At 42.7% G+C, this 22343-nt stretch overlaps 1 protein-coding gene across 1 annotated transcript in view; it reads right to left on the minus strand.

Annotated features, from left to right (window-relative positions):
• FBXL2 (F-box and leucine rich repeat protein 2) overlaps nucleotides 1–22343 on the minus strand; it is an 86903-nt gene that overhangs the window by 13941 nt on the left and 50619 nt on the right. The window contains exon 5 of the mRNA XM_040246308.1: nucleotides 17336–17430. Within this exon, the coding sequence (XP_040102242.1) occupies nucleotides 17336–17430 (95 nt within the window). The remainder of the gene's footprint in view (nucleotides 1–17335; nucleotides 17431–22343) is intronic.

The following is a 22343-nucleotide window of genomic DNA, read 5'->3' on the forward strand; positions in this document are numbered from 1 at the left end:
TAAAAATAAAAATTACCAAAATCAGGAACAAAGAGCTATCACTACAGATTTTAGATATTAAAATGATAACAAGAGTATATTATTCACAACTTTTTGCAAAAACTTCAAGCACTCAGGCGAAATGGACAAAATCTTTGCAAGGCAAAAACTATACCAAAACTAACTCAAGAAGGAATAAAAAACTGGAAGAGTTCTATATATATTAAAGAAATAGAATTTATAGTTAAAACCCTTTCATAAAGAAGAAGCAGGCGCAGTAGGCCTCAATGGTAAATTTTACCAAACCAAGTAAGGTAAAACAATACAAATTCTACATAAACTTTTCAAAAAAGATGAAGAGGAGAAAACACATTTCAATTCATTCTGGAAAGCTATAATTAAAATTATAATTACCACAACCTGATAAACCAGACAAAAACATCACAAGAAAACCATAGAACATCCTTCACAAATGTAAGAAAAAATTTAACAAAATTTCAGCAAATAGGATCCAACAACATGTAAAAAATGTAGTCTAGAACAACTCAACAAGGGCCTATCTGAAGGGTGGAAGGTTGGTTTAACATTCAAAAACTAACCAAGGTAAGAAAAGTGGGGTCACGATGGCGAGTAGGAGGACATGGAGCTCACCTCCCCCCATGAACACACCAAAGATGCATCTAGGTGAGGAATAACTCTCACAGGAAACTGAACCATACAACCAAAGCGACAAGAAAAATATCCACATAACTGGGAAGGACAAAAAAGGCGGGGGCGGGGGGGGCGGCGATCAGGTTCGGGACCTGTGAGGACAGGAATGTCCACATGGCTGGACCCCTTGCCCTGGGGAGGGAGCAAGCTGACGCACAATCTGAGCAGCCCAGGCCTGGGGTCCCGCCCAAGGAGACAAGCCCCCTGCCTGCCTGCGGGGAATCCCCCGAGGCAGCCAGAAGGCTGGAGAAGCCTAGGCTGTACCCCTGAGGAGCGCGCATCCTGGCTCGCCAACCGTCAGGGCAGAGTGCCTCGCACGGGCGGCTGCTGCCTCAGGCACTTCCAGTCTGAAGGGGCAAACATCCCAGCCCTGCCCACTGCACAACCTGGTGCAGACACGGCTCTAGCTAAAGACTCCCACACACCTGGCGTGGGACCCAGGCGGAGTCATGGAACCCATGGTCAGCATTCACAGTGGGCGCAGGTCTAGCTGAGGAGCACCTGGCGCAGCACCCAAGCGCTGACCCCAGGAGACAGGCCCTGGGCAGCAGTTCCCAGCAAGCATTTTCTAGAGTGTTCTGTCTGCACCAGCTCCACACCGCAGCTTACCTCTGGGGCAGACAAGTCTTGGGAGAAGACTGCCAGAGAGGCAGCCCAGATCTTAGGGGGCAGCGCAGATACCCTCAACTCCTGCAGTCACGATGCCCCAGCACCTAGCCCCAGCCTACCCCACCCCGCAGCCTTGCACTGGATCTGGGTCAAACACAACAGAGAAAGCTGTGTGACCCTGGGCTGCCTCAGAGTGGAACTGCCTATGCCTACATAGGCGGCACACAGGTCTGCTGTGACCACAAGCCTTCACCTGCTTCAGCAATCAGCTCCTTTGGTGCAGGACACACGCTCAGAACAACGGAGCCTGACGGAACCAGACCCTCAGAACCTCCACATCCACCGCTGGGGAGCAGGCCCTACCCTCGATGGAGATAATGATGGAGCAAAGAGCAAGTCCCACTGCACGTCGAGCGCAGGCTCCAGACACTACGACACACCATCACCCCCCTCTAGCAAGGAGGCAGCAGAGAGCACACTCTGAGCAAAGAGGCGGCTGGCATCCATACCCAAAGCAGCCCTCACACCAAAAACCTCTGGACCTAACAGCCTACGCGTAGATGCTCCCGCAGAAAAACGGCCCTTCAGAGCCACAATGGACAGCTGTTTCTCCTAAATTCACAGAGACAGAGAAAGTTAAGTAAAATGAAAAAGCAAACCGCTACCAATTAAAACAAGAGAAATCGAACTTCTCTGGTACTGGGAGGCCAGTATCGCCAAAGCAGGGGACAGGGATTCGATCCCTGGTCCACGAAGATGCCACAGGGCAACTGAGCCTGCATGCCAAGCTGCTGCGCACAGGCGCTGCCAACTACTGAAGCCCGTGCTCGGGAACAAGAGCAGCCCCTGCCACGAGGAGCCTGCACGCTGCAACCAGAGAGGAGCTGCTGCCCCCACAGCCAGAGAAAGGAACGCGGACGGAGGACAGCCAAGAGGAAATAAAAATAAAAAACAAGAGGCAGCTCCTGACAGGATATCTACTAGACTCCAAGTTCAAAAAGGAGGAGATAAAAATGACACAGGAATTAAGATTATTGAGAGAAGTGCAAGGTCACTGTAACGAGGACCTAGAAACTATAAAGACGGACCATCCAAAAGCAGACCAAAACCAGTGTGGCAACAATGGATAGCAGACTAAAGTGAAACAGAAAAATGAATCCGTGATCTGGAAGACAGACGTGGAATCACCCGGTCACAACAGCGGACTGAAAGACAGATGAAAAGAAACTGAAAGCAACACGTGAGATTCAGGAATGACGATGAAGCACGCCCATCTACACACGACTGGGACTCCAGAAGGAGAGAAGGCAAGGGCACTGAGACTGTATTTTAAGAAATCACGGGTGATCGGATCAAGATGGTGGAGAGGCAGGACGTGGAGCTCACCTTCTCCCACAAATGCATCAAAACCACATCCGCATGTGGAACAATTCCCACAGGACATCTACTGAATCCTGGCAGAAGACCTCTGACTTCCAAAAACGCAAGAAAATCTCCACACAACTGGACAGCACACACACACAAAAAGAGAGAGAGAGACAAAGGGATCTAGACAGAACCTGCGCCCCTGGGACGGAGCTGTGAAGAGGCAAGGTTTGCACACACTGGGAAGTCTCCTCCCAGTGGGGAGATCAGCTGGGACAGACGGGGAGCCTGGGAGGAGAGCGCAGGAACCGGATTGCAGAGGCCAAAGCAGAGGCCAGTGACGCCTGGCTCCCTCCAGCCTGAGCCGCTCCTGCTGGGGCGGGAGGGCGTACGTGCTTTGGCCCGGGCGTCACAGGGCAGGCCTGGGGAGAACTGGGGTTGGCTGGGTGTGGTGAGCCACCGTCGGGGGAGCCTGGGGCTGGGCCTCCAAAGAGGCAGGGCACCACTGCTGGGGGCACAGGAGAGGGGCAGGCCGTCTGAGGGGCGTCCTCCTCTGCAGGCGCTCTCAGGCAGCAGGGCACCAGCAACACGAGTTCCAGGGGTGGGTGTGAGCGCCCTGCCGCCATCCTGGGCTCCTGAGGCGGGAACAGACCCCTGCTGCTGCAGAGGGTCCCACGGCCAGGCACCAACTCCCACCTCGACTTCCTGGGAGCACACGCGCCCGCCACCTAGGGTCCCGCAACCAGGTGCCAACCACTTTCCCCTGCCTTCCAGGGAAGTGTAAGGGCGTGTTCCTGCACACCCCCTCTCCAGGGCTAACAGCCAGCACACACAGAGGAAAGACCGCAAGCATCCAAACTAAAAACAGCCCTCACGCCAAAAAATATTAAACCCATACAGGCTAGGCAGGAGCACACCCACACAAAAATAGCCCTCCAAGACCACAGTTGATAACTGTTTCTGCTAAACTCACAGGAAAAGAGAAATACAAGCAAAATGAAGACGTGGAGGAGCCACTCCCAGTTAAAAAGCCAAGAGGATTCCCCTGAAGGAACAACGAAGCAGACCCCTTCAGTCGAACAGACACGGAGGTCACAAAGGAGGCAATGAAAATACCAAAGGAATTAAGAAAGGCTATCAACAGAAATGCAGATCACTGTAAACAAGAACTAGAAACTAGAAGGAGCCAAGAAAAATTTATTGGTGAGGTGACAGCTGAGCTAAAGGCAATGAAGAGCAGAATGAATAAAGCAGAAGAAAGAATAAGTGATCTGGAAGAAAGAATTATGGAAACTACCCAATCAACACATCAGAGAGCAAATGAAAAAAAATGAAAGGAATATAACAGACCTATGGAAGAGTCTAAAGCATGCCAAGAGATGCCTAACATGGATTACAGAAGGGGAAGAAAGACAAAAGGGGACTGAAAACATATTGAAAAATTATGGCTGAAAACTTCCCAAACCTAAAGAAGGAAATATATATCCAGATATAGGAAGCACGGAGGTCTCAAACAGACCCACACCATGACATATTATAATAAAAATGGCAAAAGCTAAAGACAAAGGGGGAGTCTAAAGAAGCAAGAGAAAAAGTTCATTACAAGGGAACCCAGAATGCTATGGACTGATTTCACCACAGAAACACTGCTGGCCAGAAGGGAAGGGCAAAATATATATTCACAGTCTCGAAAGGGAAAACTCTGCAACCCAGAATATTCTAGCTACCCACCAAGATTATCATTTAGAATAGAAGGAAAAAATATTGAAAGATTTTCTTTAAATAGAAAAGAAGCAAGAAGATATAGAAAGGAAGAAATCATAATCAGAAAGTAAATCACTTAAACTAGCCAACACAGAGATCAAAGAGAGAGAAAAAACTGTTTGTGAAACCAACAATAAATACAAGGAACAGCAAAAGGATAAACATGAAGATGTAAAACAGGACACCAAAATCATAAAATACAGGCAAGGAGAGTAAGAAAATGCAGACCCCATTTTTTTTTTTTTTTGGTTTTAATTTGGAATGTGTTTGAGCCTATATGACTATCAGTCTACAGCAAGCAGATATAAGAAGGCATTAACATACTTCAAAAACCAGGCACCCATGAGTCAAAAACTTACAATAAAGCCACAAAAACCAAAAAGAAGAGAACACAAGCATAAAAGACAAGGACAACATCACACACAGAAAGAAGAGTGAAGCGAAGGAAAAACAAAGAACAAACTGGAAAACAAGGCTTCATTTGGCAATGAATACATATGTGTCAATAATTACCTTAAATGTCAATGGACTGAATACTCCAATCAAAACCCAGAGAGTGGCAGACTGGATTAAAAAACAAAAATGCCTACAATCTGCTGCCAGGAGCCCCCCCTTAGGGCAAAGGACAGAGACTGGAAGTGGGGGTGGAAAAGGTTATTCATGCAAACAGACAAACAGAAGAGCTGGAGGCACACTGTCCATATCGAACCAGACAGACTGTGAAGCAAAGGCTATAGAGGGGGGCACAGAAGGAAGCAAAGTAAGGATGGAGATCAGTGCAAGAAGAGGGTTCTACCCTGGTTAACACATATACATCTAACACAGGAGCACCCAAGTGCATAAAGTAAGTATTAATAGACAGAAAGGGAGAAACTGATGGGAATACAATCATAATAGGAGACTTCAAAACCCCACTGACATCAAGGGACATATCTAGACAGAAAATCAGTAAGGCAACAGAGAACCTAAATGATATAATGAACACATAGGTTTAATTGATATTTTCAGGACATTATATCCAAAAACAAACAAACAAAAAACTCAGAATACACATTCTTTTCAGGTACACATGAAATGTTCTCTGGGACTGACCACATACTAGGGCACAAACCTAACCTCAACACATTTAAGAAATTATGTCAAGCATCTTCTCTGACCACAGTGGCACAAAACTACAAATCACCCACAGGCTTCACTGTGACAAAGGGCACAAAACCTGCAACCTTCCTCTAAGCAAACAGCCAACACACATTCCTCTGCACCTCCATGTGACTGCTAGGCAGGACCACTGTGACAGGGCTCCAAATTACGAGAAAAGCTACAGTATTTAGTGGGGGAGTTCGCCACCTAGAGTCTGTCCAGTCCGTGCAAGGATGGACCAAACAAAAATCGGAGATATAGCAAAAACAGTTCTTAGAGGAAGGTTCATAGTGAAGCAGGCATTCCTCAAAAGATGAAAAATCTCTAATAGACAACCTAACCTACCACCTAAAAGAATTAGAAGAACCAAAAAACCTAAGGTCAGCAGGACAGAAATAATAAAGATCAGGGAGGAAATAAAGTAGAGATTAAAAAAACAACAGAAAAAAAAAATCAGTAAAACCAAGAGTAGTCTGGCAGACATAAAGGTTTTGAACCTATCTTTTTAAGGAGAAAGAAAAACATAAAAATAGATTCCAAATGTATGCCATTCTGGAAAATGCAAAACTATGGAGACAATAAAAAGATCAATGGCTGCCAGGAGTTTGGGAGAGAGAAGAGATAAACAGAGTGTTTAAGTTTTTATGAGCAGTGAAAATACTTTGAATGGCATTATAAGGATGGATGTCCGTCATCATATTTCTGTCTAAGATAGGACACCCAACACTATTCACTTCATTAAAGCTAACCCGAAGGAGAACGGTGCACTCTGGTGGGTATGATGGGTCAATACAGTTCACCCTTGGTTTAAAAAGAAAAAAAAAGTATCACCCTGTTAATAATGGTTATGCAAGTGAGGGTCAAGGGTATATGGGGAATTTCTGCACCTTTCTGTCAATTTTTTTGTAAACCTAAAACTGCTTTAAAAAGAAGTCTCAAAAAGAATTAATACTCAGGGTAGACATTTTGGCCAAAATTTTTATTTCACTTTTACAAACGTATACATGTTATACACGTGTGTTTTGGTTGGACTGATGTAAAATGTATTTTTTCAGACCACAAACGTTTGCAGGCCATTGTAGTTAAATTATACTGGCAAATAAAAGCACAAATTAACCTAAGGAAAAAAAAAGGAAAAGAAATCAACCACAAGAAAAATTTTTTAAAAACTCAACCATTACATGGAGACTAAACAATGCTCTACTAAAAAACCAATGGATCAATGAGGAAACCAAAAGGGAAATTAAAAATACCTTGAGACAAATGACAATGAAAACACAACCATACAAAACTCTATGCGATGTAGCAAAAGCAGTTCTTAGAGCAAAGTTCATAGTGAAGCAGGCATTCCTCAAAAGATGACAAATCTCTAACCAACCCAACTGACCACCTAAAAGAATTAGAAAAAGAAGAACCAAAAAACCTAAGTTCAGGAGGACAGAAATGATAAAGATCAAGGAGGAAATAAAGTAGAGATTTAAAAAAACAGCAGAAAAAAAAAGTCAATAAAACCAAGAAGAAATGGACGACTTTCTGGAAACTGGCAGCACACCAAAACAGAATCAAGAAGAGATCATTTGAACAGACTCATCACGAGGCGTGAGACAGAATCTGTAATTTTAAAACTCCCTACAAAGAAAAGGGGAAGACCAGATGGCGTCATAGGCGAATTCTACCAAACATACAAAGAACTCACACATTTCTTCTTAAACTATTCCAAAAGATTTAGGAGGAGAGAACTCCAAAGACATGCTATGAATAAGCCACCATCTCCCTGATTGTTGTTGTTTAGTGGATAAATGGTGTCTGACTCTTTGTGATCCCACGGACTGCAGCCTGCCGGGGTCCTCTGTCCATGGGATTTCCCAAGCAAGAATACTGGAGTGGGTTGTCATTTTCTTCCCCAGGGGATCTTCCCGACCCAGGGATCGAACCCCCATCTCTTACATTGAGGGCAGATTCTTTACTGCTAAGCTACCAAGGTAAGCCCATCACCCTGATACCAAAACCAAAGATACCACCATAAAAGAAAATTACAGGACAATACTGTTGATGAATATAGATGTAAAAATCCTCAACAAAATATTAGCAAACCAATTCAACATAAAAAAAAAAACATACACCATGACCAAGTGGGGCTCATCCCAAGTTCACAAGGATGGCTCAACATACACGTGAATCAAGCAATGTAATACATGTCACTAACAAAAGGAAAACACAGAACCACATGACCATCTCAAGAAATGAGGAACAAGCATCGGACAAAATTCAACATCCATTCATGATAAAACTCTCACCAAAGTAGGCATACAGGAAATGAATCTCAGCATCATAAAAGCTACTTATGACAAACCAACAGCCAATATAATACTCCACAGTAGAAAAGTTGAAAGCCTTCCTGCTAAAATCTGGAACAAGACAAGGATATCCATTCTCACCACTTCTATTCAACATATTAATGGAAGTCCTAGCCTCAGCAATCCGACAGAGAGAGAAATTAAAGCGTCCAGTTTGGAGAGGAAGAGGTGGAACACCACACGCAGATGACAGGACACTATAGATAGGAGACTCCAAGCCTTAGACTCGGTCCATGAAGAAGGCTGAGTGCCGAAGAGCTGACGCTTTCCCCCTGCGCTGCTGGAGAGGGCCCTTGAGGAATGGAAGCCACCCCATGTTCTTGGATTGGAAGAAGACTGTTAGAATGGCCATACAACCCAAAGCAATCCACAGATGTGATGCAATCACTATCAAACGACCCACGACATTTTCCACAGACCTAGAATAATCTTAAATTTTATATGGAAGAATAAAAGAACCAGAATTGCCAAGGAAGAGCTATAAAATCAAAGTAGGAGGCATAACCCTTCCAGGTTCTGGACAATACTACAAAGCTACACTGATAAAAACACCGTGGTACTGGTACAGAAACAGGCATATGGATCAATGGAATAGAGAGCACAGCAGTAAACCCACACTCCTATGGCCAACAGCTCCTCCTGCTTCCCTCACTAGGCCAAGCCTCTGACTGCGTGGATCACAACAAACTGTGGACATTTCTTCAAGAGATGGGAATACCAGACCACCTGACCTGCCTCCTGAGAAATCTGTGTGCAGGTCAAGAAGCAACAGTGAGAACTGGACATGGAACAACAGACTGGTTCCAAACAGGAAAAGTAGTACGTCAAGGCTGTATACTGTCACCCTGCTTATTTAACGTATATGCAGAGCACATCATGAGAAACGCTGGGCTGGAAGAAGCACAAGCTGGAATCAGGATTGCCGGGAGAAATGTCAATAACCTCAGATATGCAGATGACACCACCCTCATGGGAGAAAGTGAAGAAGAACTAAAGAGCCTCTTGATGAAAGCAAAAGAGGAGAGTGAAAAAGCTGGTTTAAAACTCAACATTCAGAAAACTAAGATCATGGCATCTGGTCCCATTTCTTCATGGCAAATAGATGTGGAAACAGTGGAAACAGTGACAGACTTCATTTTTTGAGCTCCAAAATCACTGTAGATGGTGACTGCAGCCATGAAATTAAAAGATGCTTGCTCCTTGGACAAAAAGTTATGACCAACCTAGACAGCATATTAAAAAGCAGAGACATTACTTTGCTGACAAAGGTCCGTCTAGTCAAAGCTACAGTTTTTCCAGTAGTCATGTATGGATGTGAGTGTTGGACTGTAAGGAAAGTTGAGTGCTGAAGAATTGATGCTTTTGAACGTGGTGTTGAAAAAGACTCCTGAGAGTCCCTTGGACTGCAAGGAGATCCAACCAGTCCATCCCAAAGGAGATCAGACCTGGGTGTTCATTGGAAGGACTGACACTGAAGCTGAAACACCAATCCTTTAGCCACCTGATGCAAAGAGCTGACTCACTGGAAAAGACCCTGATGCTGGGAAAGATTGAAGGCAAGAGGATAAGGGGATGACAGAGGATGAGATGGCTGGATGGCATTGACTCAATGGACGTGAGTTTGAGTCAACTCCGGGAGTTGGTGATGGACAGGAAGGCCTGGCGTGGTGCAATCCATGGGGTCGCAAAGAGTTGGACACAACTGAGTGACTGAACTGAACTGCTGGCCAATTAATTTTTGATAAAGGAGGCAAGAATATAAAATGGGCAAAGTCTCTTCAGGGGTGTTGGGTAAGTTTGACAGCTGCATGTAAATCAACGAAGTTAGAGCACACCCTCTTGCCATGCACAAAAATAAACTCAAAATGGCTTAAGGACATAAACATAAGACATGACACTGTAAAAATCCTTGCCAAAAGCACAGGCAAAACATTTTCTGACCTAAATGTTTTTCTCAGGTGAGTCTCCCAAGCCAATAGAAGTAAAAACAAAGATAAACAGAACTGAATCAAATGTCCACGCTTTGGCATAGCAAAGAAAGCCATTATTTAAAAAAATTTTTTTAAAAAAGAAAGACAACTTAAGAAATGGGAGAAAATATTTGCAAATGATGTGACCAACAAGGACTTAATTTCCAAATTATATAAACAGCTCATATAACTCAACAACAAAAAACAAACAACCCAATCAAACAATGGGCAGAATCTTAATAGACATCTCTCCAAAGACGACATACAGATGACCAATACGCACATGAAAAGATGCTCAGCATCGCTAACCATCTGTCAGTCAGTTCAGCTGCTCCGTCGTGTCTGACTCTGCGACCCCATGAACTGCAGCACGCCAGGCCTCCCTGTCCTTCACCAACTCCTGGAGCTTGCCTTGGACTCATGTCCATCAAGTTGGTGATGCCATAAAGCCATCTCATCCTCTGTTGTCCCTTTCCTCCCATCTTCAATCTTTCCCAGCATCAAGATGTTTTCCAATGAGTCAGTTCTTTGCATCAGGTGGCCAAAGTATCAGAGCTTTAGCATCAGACCTTCCAATGAATATTCAGGACTGATTTCCTTTAGGATGGACTGGTTGGATCTCCTTGCAGTCCAAGGGACTCTCAGGAATCTTCTCCTACACCACAGTTCAAAAGCATTAATTCTTCGGCACTCAGCTTTCCTTAGAGTCCAACACTCACATCCATACATGACTACTGGAAAAACTGTAGCTTTGACTAGACAGACCTTTGTCGGCAAAGTAACGTCTCTACTTTTTAATATGCTGTCTAGGCTGGTCATAGCTTTTCTTCCAAGGAGCAAACATCTTTTAATTTCATGGCTGCAATCACCATCTGCAGTGATTTTGGAGCCCCCCAAAATAAAGCCTCTCACCGTTTTCATTGTTTCCCCATCTATCTGCCATGAAATGATGGAACTGGATGCCATGATCTTAGTTTTCTGAATGTGGAGTTTCAAGCCAACTTTTCCACTCTCCTCCTTCACTTTCATCAAGAGGCTCTTCAGTTCTTCTTTGTTTTCTGCCGTAAGGGTGGTGTCATCTGCATATCTGAGGTTATTGATATTTCTCCTGGTAATCTTGATTCTAGCTTGCGCCTCAACCAGCCTGGCATTTCACATGATGTACTCTGCATATAAGTTAAATAAGCAGCAGGGTGACAATATACAGCCTTGATGTACTCCTTTCCCAATTTGGAACCAGTCTGTTGTTCCATGTCCGGTTCTAACTGTTGCTTCTTGACCTGCACACAGATTTCTCAGGAGGCAGGTAAGATGGTCTGGTATTCCCATCTCTTGAAGAAATTTCCAGTTTGTTGTGTACCGCACAGTCAAAGGCTTTGGTGTAATCAATAAGGCAGAAGTAGGTGTTTTTCTGGAACTCTCTTGCTTTTTCTAAGATCCAACGGATGTTGACAATTTCATCTTTGGATCACTAACCATCAGAGAAATGCAAATCAAAACTACAACAAGGTATCACCTCACACTGGTCAGAATGGCCAGTATAAACAAAGTCTACAAACAATAAATGCTGGAGAGGGTACGGATCAAAGGGAATCTACATTGTTGGTGGGAATACAAACTGGTACAACTACTAAAGAAGATGAGTATGGAGGTTCCCTAAAAAACTAAAAACTGAACTACCATGTGACTCAATAATCCTATACCCACTCTACGTATGGGAAAACCATAATTTGAAAAGATACATGGACCCCCATGTTCATCACAGTGCTATTTACAATTGCCAAGAAATGGAAGCAACTTAAATATCCATTGACAATGGAATAAAGAAAATGTAGTGTATATATATATAAATATTACTCAGCCATAAAAAAGAATGAAATAATGCCATTTCCAGCAACATGGATGGGCTTATACACTATCACACTAAGTGACGCAAGATAAGACAGAGAAAGACCAATATCATCTGTTGTCACACATTTATAGAATCTACCTAAAAAAAAAAAGGATACAAATGAACTTATTTACAAAACAGAAAGACTCACAGATTTCAAAAAGAAAGTTATGGTTACCAAAGGGGAAATGTGGGAAAGAGGGATAAATTAGAAGCTTGGGATTAACATACACACACACTACTATATATAAAATAGATAACCAATAAGAATTACTGTATAACATACGGAATTCTACTCATTATGCTTTAATTCCTTATATGTGTAAAGAATCTGAAAATGAATGAATGTAGGTATAACTGAATCACTTTCCCACACACGTGAAACTAACACAATATTGTAAATCAATTATAATACAATAAAATTAAAAAAAAAGAAAATGCACTGATTAAAAAACAAGAAAAATTATATTCAAATTCACCTGCCAATGCAGGGGACATGGGTTTGATCCCTGATCCAGGAAGATCCCACATGCCACAGAGCAAAGAAGTCCGGACGCTACAACTACTGAGCCAGCGCTTCCAGAGCCTGCCAGCCGCAACTGCTGAGGCTATGCGCCGCAAGTACTGAAGCCTGCATGCCCTAGGGCCTGTGCTCCACAACAAGAGAAGCCACTGCAACCAGAAGCCTGGGCACTGCAAAGAAGAGGAGCCCCTACTCTCTGCAACTAGAGAGAAGCCGCATGCAGCACCAAAGACCCAGCGCAGCCGTAAATAAATGAATGAATCTTCCTTAAAAAGATCCTGAAAAAAGAAAAAAAACTGTCTTCATTTATAGGCAATATGACTGTCTACAAAGAAAATCCAAAGTAATCAACAAAGAAAACTACTAAAACTAATGTGAGTCTATTCAGGTGCAGGATAAAAGATTAATGTACAAAAACCAATCATATTTCGAGGACTTCCCTGGTGGGGTAGTGGCTAAGACTCCATGTTCCCAATGCAGAGGGCAGGGGTTTGAGCCCTGGTCAGAGAACTAGACCCTACATGGTGGCATGACTTGCAACAGCTCACATACGGCAACTAACAGGCCCCACACACTTCAGCTAAGATCCAGCGTGGCCAAATAAGTAAACAAAACAATTTTTAATGGAAAAAATTTTTAAAAATCAATTATATTTCTATTTACCAACAATGAATGATCAAAGTTGTAATTTAAAATGTCATTTACAGTAATATTTCATAACACTTACAGATTGATATGACAAAAGATGTGCACAATTTGTACACTGAAAACGCCATAACATACTGAGGGAAATTTAAAAAACACCTAAATATAAGGAGAGATAAGCCAGGCTTATGGGTTGAAAGGCTTAGTACTTCTAAGATGTCAAGTCTCTGCAAATTGATCTATGGATTCACCATCAACCTAATCAGGATCCCAGCAAGCTTTTTTGTAGAAATTGACAAGATGGGTCCATAATTTATATGGAAATGCAACTTACCTAGTATAGCTAAAACAGATTTGAGATAATTAAGTTTAAGGACTAATAAAGCCTCATTTCAAGACTTCAATTTCAAGACTTCAATAAAGCTATAGCTATCAAGACAGTATGGTCTGCTGTAAAGATAGACAATTTGATCAATGGAAAATACTGAGAGTACAGAAATAGTTCCATAATTATTTGAACAAATAATTTTTAACAAAACTGTAAGAGGCAATTTGGTGGGAAATGGGTGGTCATTTCAACATATGGTGCTAAGAACTGAATGTCACAGACAAAAAAATGAGTATCAACCTACACCTCACACCATACACAAAAATCAAGTCAAAATGGATCACAGGTCTAAACTACAGAACTTGTAGAAACATATAAGAAAACTTTTATGGCCTTGAGTTAGGCAAAGATCTCATATGTAATACCAAAAGCATGATTCATAAGAAAAATACTGATAAACTGAACTACCTCAAAATGAAAAACTTCAAAAGACAGTTAAAAGAATACAAAGGTAAGCCACAGACTGGGGAAAAAAATGTGCAAAACATATCTGATAAAAGATTTATATTCAGAACATATTAAGAACTCGCAAAATTCAATGGTAAGACAATAAACAATCTAACGGAAAAAAAAAATACAGGCAAAACAACCAACCAACCAAATATTAGAACAGACATTTCAGCAAAGACAATAAATGGACAGCAAAAATCACATAAAAAGACACTTAACAGCATTAGTCATGAGAGAAATGCAAAGTAAAACCACAATGAGATACCACTGTTCACATCCACAGGAATGGCTGAAATGACAAAGACTGAGCCACCAAGAACTGGCAAAGACTCAGAGGAACTGGGAGCATTATACACTTCTCGTGGGAATGTAAAAGGGTCCAATTTTTCGAGAAACATTTTGGAAGTTTCTTAAAAAGTGAAACACACACCTATCAAATGATCTACTCCATTCTACTCCTAAGAAAAATGATGGCATGCATCTTACATGAAAACCTTTATAAGCTTTATGTGTAATGGGTAAAAATTGGAAAAACCCAGATGTCCATAAACAGAGGAATGGATAAGCTGCATTAGACGCCATACAGTAGACCACTCCCTATCAATAAAAAGGAATGAAAAGTTACCGACACCCATAACAACATGGGTGACTCTCAAAAACTATCATGTTAAGTTAAAGAGGCCAGGCAAAAAGGAGTAGATGCTGTAAAATATAAAATTTTACAAAAAGCAAGCTAACCCACAGTGACGGAAAGCAGATCGGGGTTTCCTAGAGACGAAGTAGAGAAGGGCTGGGAGGAAGGGGGTGATGACAAAGGCACAGGAGGAAAACTGTGGGATGTGAACACACTTACTATCTTGGTACAATGTCAGTTTCATGGGTACATTCATAATCTATACTATATCAAATTGTATACTTTAAAGATGCACAGTTCATTGTAGCGCAATTAAATCTCAATATTTAAAATCAACAGGACTTCGTATCTAATGGTGGAGCAGGAGTTACAGAGAACATATTTGCAAGACCCATTAGAATAGAATTTCAATCCACTATTATAATTACTGCTGTACTTCCAGTGCCTAAATCAGCACTTGGTATAGTACAAGCTCAATCAACACTTGTAAACAAATCGCACCCCTCGCGCCACAGTGAGAACACACATGCAAGGGTAGGACAGAGGCCAAGGCTGATTCTAGGTGATTTCAACCAAAACCTGACGCGTAACAAAATTCTCCAGTCAGCATCCTTTGATTATGTTAATCATTATTTCTCACAGTGATCTGGCCTCACACATTAACAATTTATATAGATACTGATACAGATTTCTGCTCTAAAATTCATGGTAAACCAGTAACATTCTTACCCTTACAGGACAGTTTTGTTACCCATGGCTCTATTCCAAGTGCCAAGAGGAGAATGTGTTTCTTTGACAGTCCCCACTGACAAACCACATCTTCACTTTTAGCTTCTTTAGTGGATACACGATCAGATTTATGTTTTCTGGTATAAGTTATCTTAGGACCTATTTGGTACATTTAGTTCAGTTCAGTTGCTCTGTCGTGTCCGACTCTTTGCGACCCCATGAACCACAGCACGCCACGCCTCCCTGTCCATCACCAACTCCCGGAGTTTATCCAAACTCATGTCCACTGAGTCAGTGATGCCATCCAACCATCTCATCCTCTGTCGTCCCCTTCTCCTCCTGCTTTCGATCTTTCCCAGCATCACGGTCTTTTCAAATGAGTCAGCTCTTCACAGCAGGTGGCCAAAATACATTTAAGCGTCCTGTTAAAACAGACTCAATCTATTCCACTGATTTACAAAGCTTTTGACGAAGCACACAATTTTTCTGATGATCTGCATGTTTTGGTTAAAAAAAAAACCCACCTCTGCATTCCATAATATAGACGGAGTGTTTTGATCCTTAGAAAATGTCATGAATTGATTTTCTTAGCAATGGTGCAGCAGACGTTTCAATTACAAATTCTAGTATCTGCAATCAATACACACTGTACATTCTCACTGGAGGTCTGTGATTGACTATGCTATGGTATGGTTAAGTTTCCAAGAGGCAAAGACGATTCCAAGATTCTAAGGGGCAGTGTGTGTGTCCTAATTGAGCCAACCTCAAACAACACTAGAGGCCACAAGGGCAAAGACATACAGGTTTAATCAGAAAGTGAAGAGGAGCTAAAAAGCCACTTGATGAAAGCGAAAGAGGAGAGTGAAAAAGTTGGCTTAAAGCTCAACATTCAGAAAACGAAGATCATGGCATCGGTCCCATCACTTAATGGGAAATAGATGCGGAAACAGTGGAAACAGTGTCAGACTTTATTTTTGGGGGCTTCAAAATCACTGCAGATGGTGACTGCAGCCATGAAATTAAAAGACGCTTACTCCTTGGAAGGAAAGTTATGACCAACCTAGATAGCATATTCAAAAGCAGAGACATTACTTTGCCGACTAAGGTCCGTCTAGTCAAGGCTATGGTTTTTCCTGTGGTCATGTATGGACCTGAGAGTTGGACTGTGAAGAAGGCTGAGCACCGAAGAATTGATGCTTTTGAACTGTGGTGTTGGAGAAGACTCTTGAGAGTCCCTTGGACTGCAAGGACATCCAACCAGTCCATTCTGAAGGAGATCAGCCCTGGGATTTCTTTGGAAGGAATGATGCTAAAGCTGAAGCTCCAGTACTTTGGACACCTCATGCGAAGAGTTGACTCATTGGAAAAGACTCTGATGCTGGGAGGGATTGGGGGCAGGAGGAGAAGGGGACGAGAGAGGATGAGATGGCCGGATGGCATCACTGACTCGATGGACGTGAGTCTGAGTGAACTCCAGGAGATGGATGGACAGGGAGGCCTGGCGTGCTGCGATTCATGGGGTCGCAAAGAGTCGGACACGACTGAGCGACTGAACTGACTGTCTCAAAAAAAGCTCAAAGCCATGTCCTTAACAGAGGAGTAATAACATTTCCAATAAATAACGGCTACCCAGGAAGAGGTGGGCAAGCATTTGGCTGGATGGGGTGTATTGCTAATGAGAACAAGGTGAAAACCATATCCCATTATGGGTAAGCAAAATCCCAGGTTATGGTAAAGAAGTTTTTGAAAGAATTATTTTGTTAATTAGTATAATTTATACAACAAGGTAGCTGTGATTATGAGAAGGCACCTAGGAAGATGGGAAAGTGACGAAGAGAAGCGAGGTGAACTAATATGATTATGTGCCTGGTACTATGTACATGTTACTTGACCCATGACATGGCCATGAAGGAGCTGTAACTGCCTCCTCTTTCAGACGAGAGAACTGACAGCAAAGTGAAGTAACCTGTCCCACGGCCACACCTCTGACCACACTCGAGCTCTCAGTTTCTAGTTCAGGGCTGCTGGCTCCAAAATCATGATATTCTCATTACTCTAATGCAAGTTACATAGGAAGATTCCAACAGAAGAAAAGCGAATAATATGCGTGGCTGATTTTTGCTGATGAGAATGGGCTAAAAGCTGCCGTTGACAGACTGGGTCACAGTGGACTGACTTACTTCAAGGAGGAATCTCCAACGCCAATACACCCTCGCAAGCTCAGCTTCCTCAGGAACCCACCACATCGCTTTGAGATGTTTTCCACCACTCGACCCTTCAATGGAGAAAGTTGGAAAAAATCTTATTCATGCTGCTTATCTAACAGCAAAATAACCTGAAGTTTAGGAACTAAATATGTATTTCCAGGTGTAACCGACGATATTTTAGAACATTCTTCCAACACCCCACTTCTGCTCCTAGTGTATAAAGGGACTGTAAGCATTGAAAAAATGTTTTCAATTAAAACATTAAGTCTTTTTAAAAATCACACACTACTCTTTGAAAGCCTTGACTCTGGAGGTAGGCCTCCCCGAGCCAGGGCTCACAGCTACTCCACAAATTCTAAGGCTTTTTGAGGCCAGCTATGGCAACATTGGCTGCTGGGCAGAGATCTAAAACAATGTTGCTTTAAAAAAAAAAAAGAAAATCTATTTAAGCTAAACAGTACTACTCTAAAAATATGAACATGCAACATAAAAGCTACCCCTCTTTCTTTTCAGCAATCCCCTATTTAAACACATTGCTTTAAAAAAGTAACTTTGGCTGGGTACTGGCAGATATATGAAAACACTGATTAAACACTTCTACTTTTTCAGGCATGATTTTAATACTTTCTTGTATCTGTTAAGGCTCATTTAATATTCACAATAACTGGTGCAAACTACTCTTCCATGAACTAAGGAAGAGAATGTCTAAAATACAGGAAATCCCTTGGGATGTCTCTCAGTGTTAAAATGCCCTAGGATTAAAGTCAACGGGAAACTGAAGCCAGTCCAAAGAGGACTATTCATGGCTTTGGGAATGGCAGTTTGGGTCACTCCACCAAATAAGGAACCACGACCAGCTGAGGGGCTTGCTGAAGCCAAAAGGAATACAGAATGTGTGGCAGAAGGTGGCTGTTAAGTGCCAACTCTGACCACATGAGCAGTTAGAGAGATTAGGACTGTAATTGTTGTACTTTCTCCCTATTTTGTTATGAATGTGTGTGTACAGAACAAATATTTTTCTGTCTTTCCTGTCAGCCCCTTTCTGTGTGATATGAGATGTGCTGACTTTGTATCATAGTAAAGTTCTTTCAATTCTGCATTCACGTGCCGAAGGCGCCGAGCATCAGGAGGAATGAGTATCACTCTAGGACTTTGCCTCCGCTTCTGAGGAGGGGCTTAAGCGTATTTTTGGTTGTACACTGGATAGCTGAATCACATTAGCTGGAATCATGAGTTCCTACTGTCTTTATGAAGAGATTAAGTATGGTTTAAGGACATGCCTAGGGGTGCAAGTTGACAAGGGGAGAACTCATGATGATTAATTTCATGGTCAACATGACTGGGTCAACAGAGTGCCAGTCTGTGACTTGGCCAAACATCATTCTGGGTGTTGTCTGTAAGGGTTTCTGGATGAGATTAGCATCTGAATCAGCAGGCTGAGTAAAGCAGATTTTCCTCCCCAGCAGGGGTGAACAGAGCAAAAAGGGCTGACTGAGAGAGATCTCCTGCCTAACGGCTGAGCCAGACATTGCTCTTTTCCGGCCTTTGGACCTGGGCTGAAACATCAACTCCTCTTGGGTCTCAAACCTGCCAGCTTTCAGACTGGAATTCACAGACTGGCTCTGCTGGCTCACAGGCCTTCTGACTCAGATGAGCTACAGCTCTCCTGGTCCTCCAGCTTGTGGACAGCACGTCTGGGAACTTCTCAGCCTCCATCATCACATGACCCAATGCCTCAAAAGGAATCTCTGTGTCTGTATCTATATACACACACGAAATCTTATTGGCTTTGCTTTTCTGGAGAATCGAGACTAATACAGGGTGGATTCAATATCTTCATTTTGCAAATAAATAAAGTAAATGGTTAAACTGCCAATATTACACTTCAATGAGTAGTAGAGTTGGGGCTCATATCAAGTTTCTGTGACTCTAAAAGCCGTGTCCTCTGCATGATAACCATGCCCACAAGGGAGGAGATACTGAAAAGGCCACTTTGTCTCATTTGTGATACTAACATCCTTACTTTACAAAGCAGTTATCTTGACACTGAACTCTAAGCACGAAGAGTCCACTAGGACACATCAAACCACAGTATTACAGAAGCAAGATTCACACAGACTGGCTAACAACTTAAGCTGAAAATCCAAATTCTGATCTTGCTAGTGGCTTTATCTATGCTTTCTTGAGTCCTACCTACGTTAATGATTAGTTTTTGAGCCAAAACTCCAGACACCTTTAAAATAAATTTGTCAGTGGAAGGGAAAAAAAAAAGATTGAGTTGGAAATCCAAGATGAATATCTAAATACTGAATAAAACTACAAAACTAGCTCCACACCAATGTCTACAAATAGAGCACATCATTCTATTTTCTCCATTTCAAGTTAGTCACACTTATACAAACTTCCTGTTCTTCCTTCTTTGCAGTAGAAGTTTTTATATTGGAATTTTAAAAATTACATTCAGAATTTTCTGTTCCACTGTTTCTAAATAAGAGAAAAAAAAATAAGCAAATCCTTTTCAGATGCAAATTCCAGTCAGCGACACTGTGTAACATCCATTAGAGAGTATGCTATAGGTAAGCATTTTAGAAAGAAAGGCGTTACAAAAAAATAAGGCCTAACAGAGAAGCCCTTGAACTTACGACTTTCAGGTAAGACTATCTGCTTATTTCTCATTTTTGGCCTCAAAGACTCTTAATAACCATGAAGACAACAAAACGTTCAGCTTTCAAAGGCATGGAAAATGCCTAAACATCAGGGAACCGACACTGACTCGGGAGACAGCGATGCTCAGGGAGAGGCCGGTGCACGCCCGCCACCTGCATGCGCTGTCCTGCCTTTTTTCTGAGATTCAAATCATGAAACCCACTGTTCAAGGTGTCTGCTCTCTCTCTTCTTACTAGGTGAGTGACCTTGGGTAAGTTACTCCAACTTTTTGTGCCTCAGTTTCTCCCATTTGGTGTTTCTGAGAAGGCTAAATTAATACACAGAAAGTACTCAGCAGAGTACCCGGCACACAGTAAATACTCTTAGTATACCAGTCCTGCTCCCTGGCACTTTCTCTCTTCTCTCAACAGACCCACTTCTGTCCCAAACAAATGAATCTGAGACCACAGTTTATCCATGGGATGCTTCCTAGGGTGATCACCCAGAGGTCCTCTTAGCATCCACGGTTGGTGGTGGTTTAGTCGCTGAGTCGTGTCCGACTCCTGCGACCCCATGGACTCCAGCCCGCCAGGCTCCTCTATCCATGGGATTCTCCAGGCCCGAATACTAGAGTGGGGCGCCATTCCCTTCTCCAGAGGGTCTTCCCGACCCAGGGATCAATCCCAGGTCTCCTACACTGCAGGCAGAGTCTTCACTGACTGACCTAGAAGGGAAAGACCCGTTACTTGTCTACGGGAGGCCCCATACTTGGTTCAGAATCCAACCTGGATTCACAGTGCTGGCCCAAAGTGGGGACTAATTAGTGTTAGACTATATTCTTCACAGGTAGCTCTCTACGTGTGTGGTGAGCCATGACCTGGTCTCCTTTAGAAGTGGGGCTTTCCTGGTGCGGGAGACCTGGTTTCAACCCCTGGGTTGGGACGATCCCCTGGAGAAGGGCATGGCAACCCATTCCAGTGTTCTTGCCTGGAGAATCCCATGGACGGAGGAGCCTGGTGGGCTGTAGTCCATGGGTTCCAAAGAGTCAGACATGACTGAGCAATTAACACTTTCACTTTAGTGGAAGTACTCAAGTATTTCTGCAATGCGTTTATACAGCTGCAGTCAGCTAAAATAGTGAGATCAAATAATGTACAAGGTAGTGATATTTACATGAAATAGCATTTTTTTCCATGGCACACTGTGTGGCATGCAGGATCTTAGTTCCCCAACCAGGGAACTGCACTGGGTGCACAGAGTCTTAACCACTGGACTGCCAGGGAAGTCCTGAAATAGTACTTTTTTAATATCTGAATTGAAAAGCTTTTTATGTGCCTTCCAAAAAGTTGCAGTTTGGAAAAATCAAAGAAAACTGAAGAGATGATTTAAAAAAAAAAAAAAAACACACCCACAGGAAAAAAATGCTTACAATTTTTTTTTAAAACAATGACTCTCCTTTGCCCAGAAGAAATGACCACAAAATTTAGAATTTAATATTCTCCTCAACATCGCTAAGTAAACACAATGAACAAAGCTCTATAGATTATCAGTTAGAAGGGGAAATGTATGTCAGCATGTTTGGGAGGGGCTCTGTTGTAATCATTAAGCCTAGAAGGAGTTTTAAACAACTCCTGACTCACGGACCAGAGTTCAAGCCAAGAACTAGTGTTTATCTTTCCAGGGAGCCTGGGAAAGCCTGAGGCCCCTGCCCCCTGCCAAGCTCAGAGCACAGCAACCTGCGTGGAGGCCGGAGGCCGAGTGTGGTCAACCTTGTGCTCAGCCCTGCCTCCTGCAGCGGCGTCCGCTTCACTGGGTTAGACGGCTCCAGGACAGGCATCAACGACTCAATGGACACGAGTCTGAGCAAACTCTGGGAGATGGTGAAGGACAGCGAAGCCTGGCGTGCTGCAGTCCATGGGGTCGCAAAGAGTCGGACACGACTGAGCGACTGAACACCCACAAAGAGACAGGCAAGCAGCAAGTGCCCAGAGAAGGAGGGGACAGGCCTCCACATCTGGCCATTAGTTCTTGGTAACACTATTTCCCTGTTAAACATATTTCCTTATCCATTAAAAAAGACACAAAATATATAATAAAAACATGTGAACACGCTACATGAGCAACTGATTTAAAACACAATTCCACTACACTGAGTTGACTAAACTAGAAATCAGTAAGGTTTTACTAACAATGGGCAGATAATAAAACTTTAGCATCTCCAGACCCTTAAAATAGTACTCTAGACAGTTACTATGCGTAGTACTCTTTATCACTTCCCTGTTTCTTTTTGGTTAGAAGAGCGTATTTAATATTAAAGTTGTTTTAAGAAAAATTT

This window comes from Oryx dammah, unplaced genomic scaffold (genome assembly GCF_014754425.2).
Source record: "Oryx dammah isolate SB20612 unplaced genomic scaffold, SCBI_Odam_1.1 HiC_scaffold_9, whole genome shotgun sequence".
Lineage (NCBI taxonomy): Eukaryota > Metazoa > Chordata > Mammalia > Artiodactyla > Bovidae > Oryx > Oryx dammah.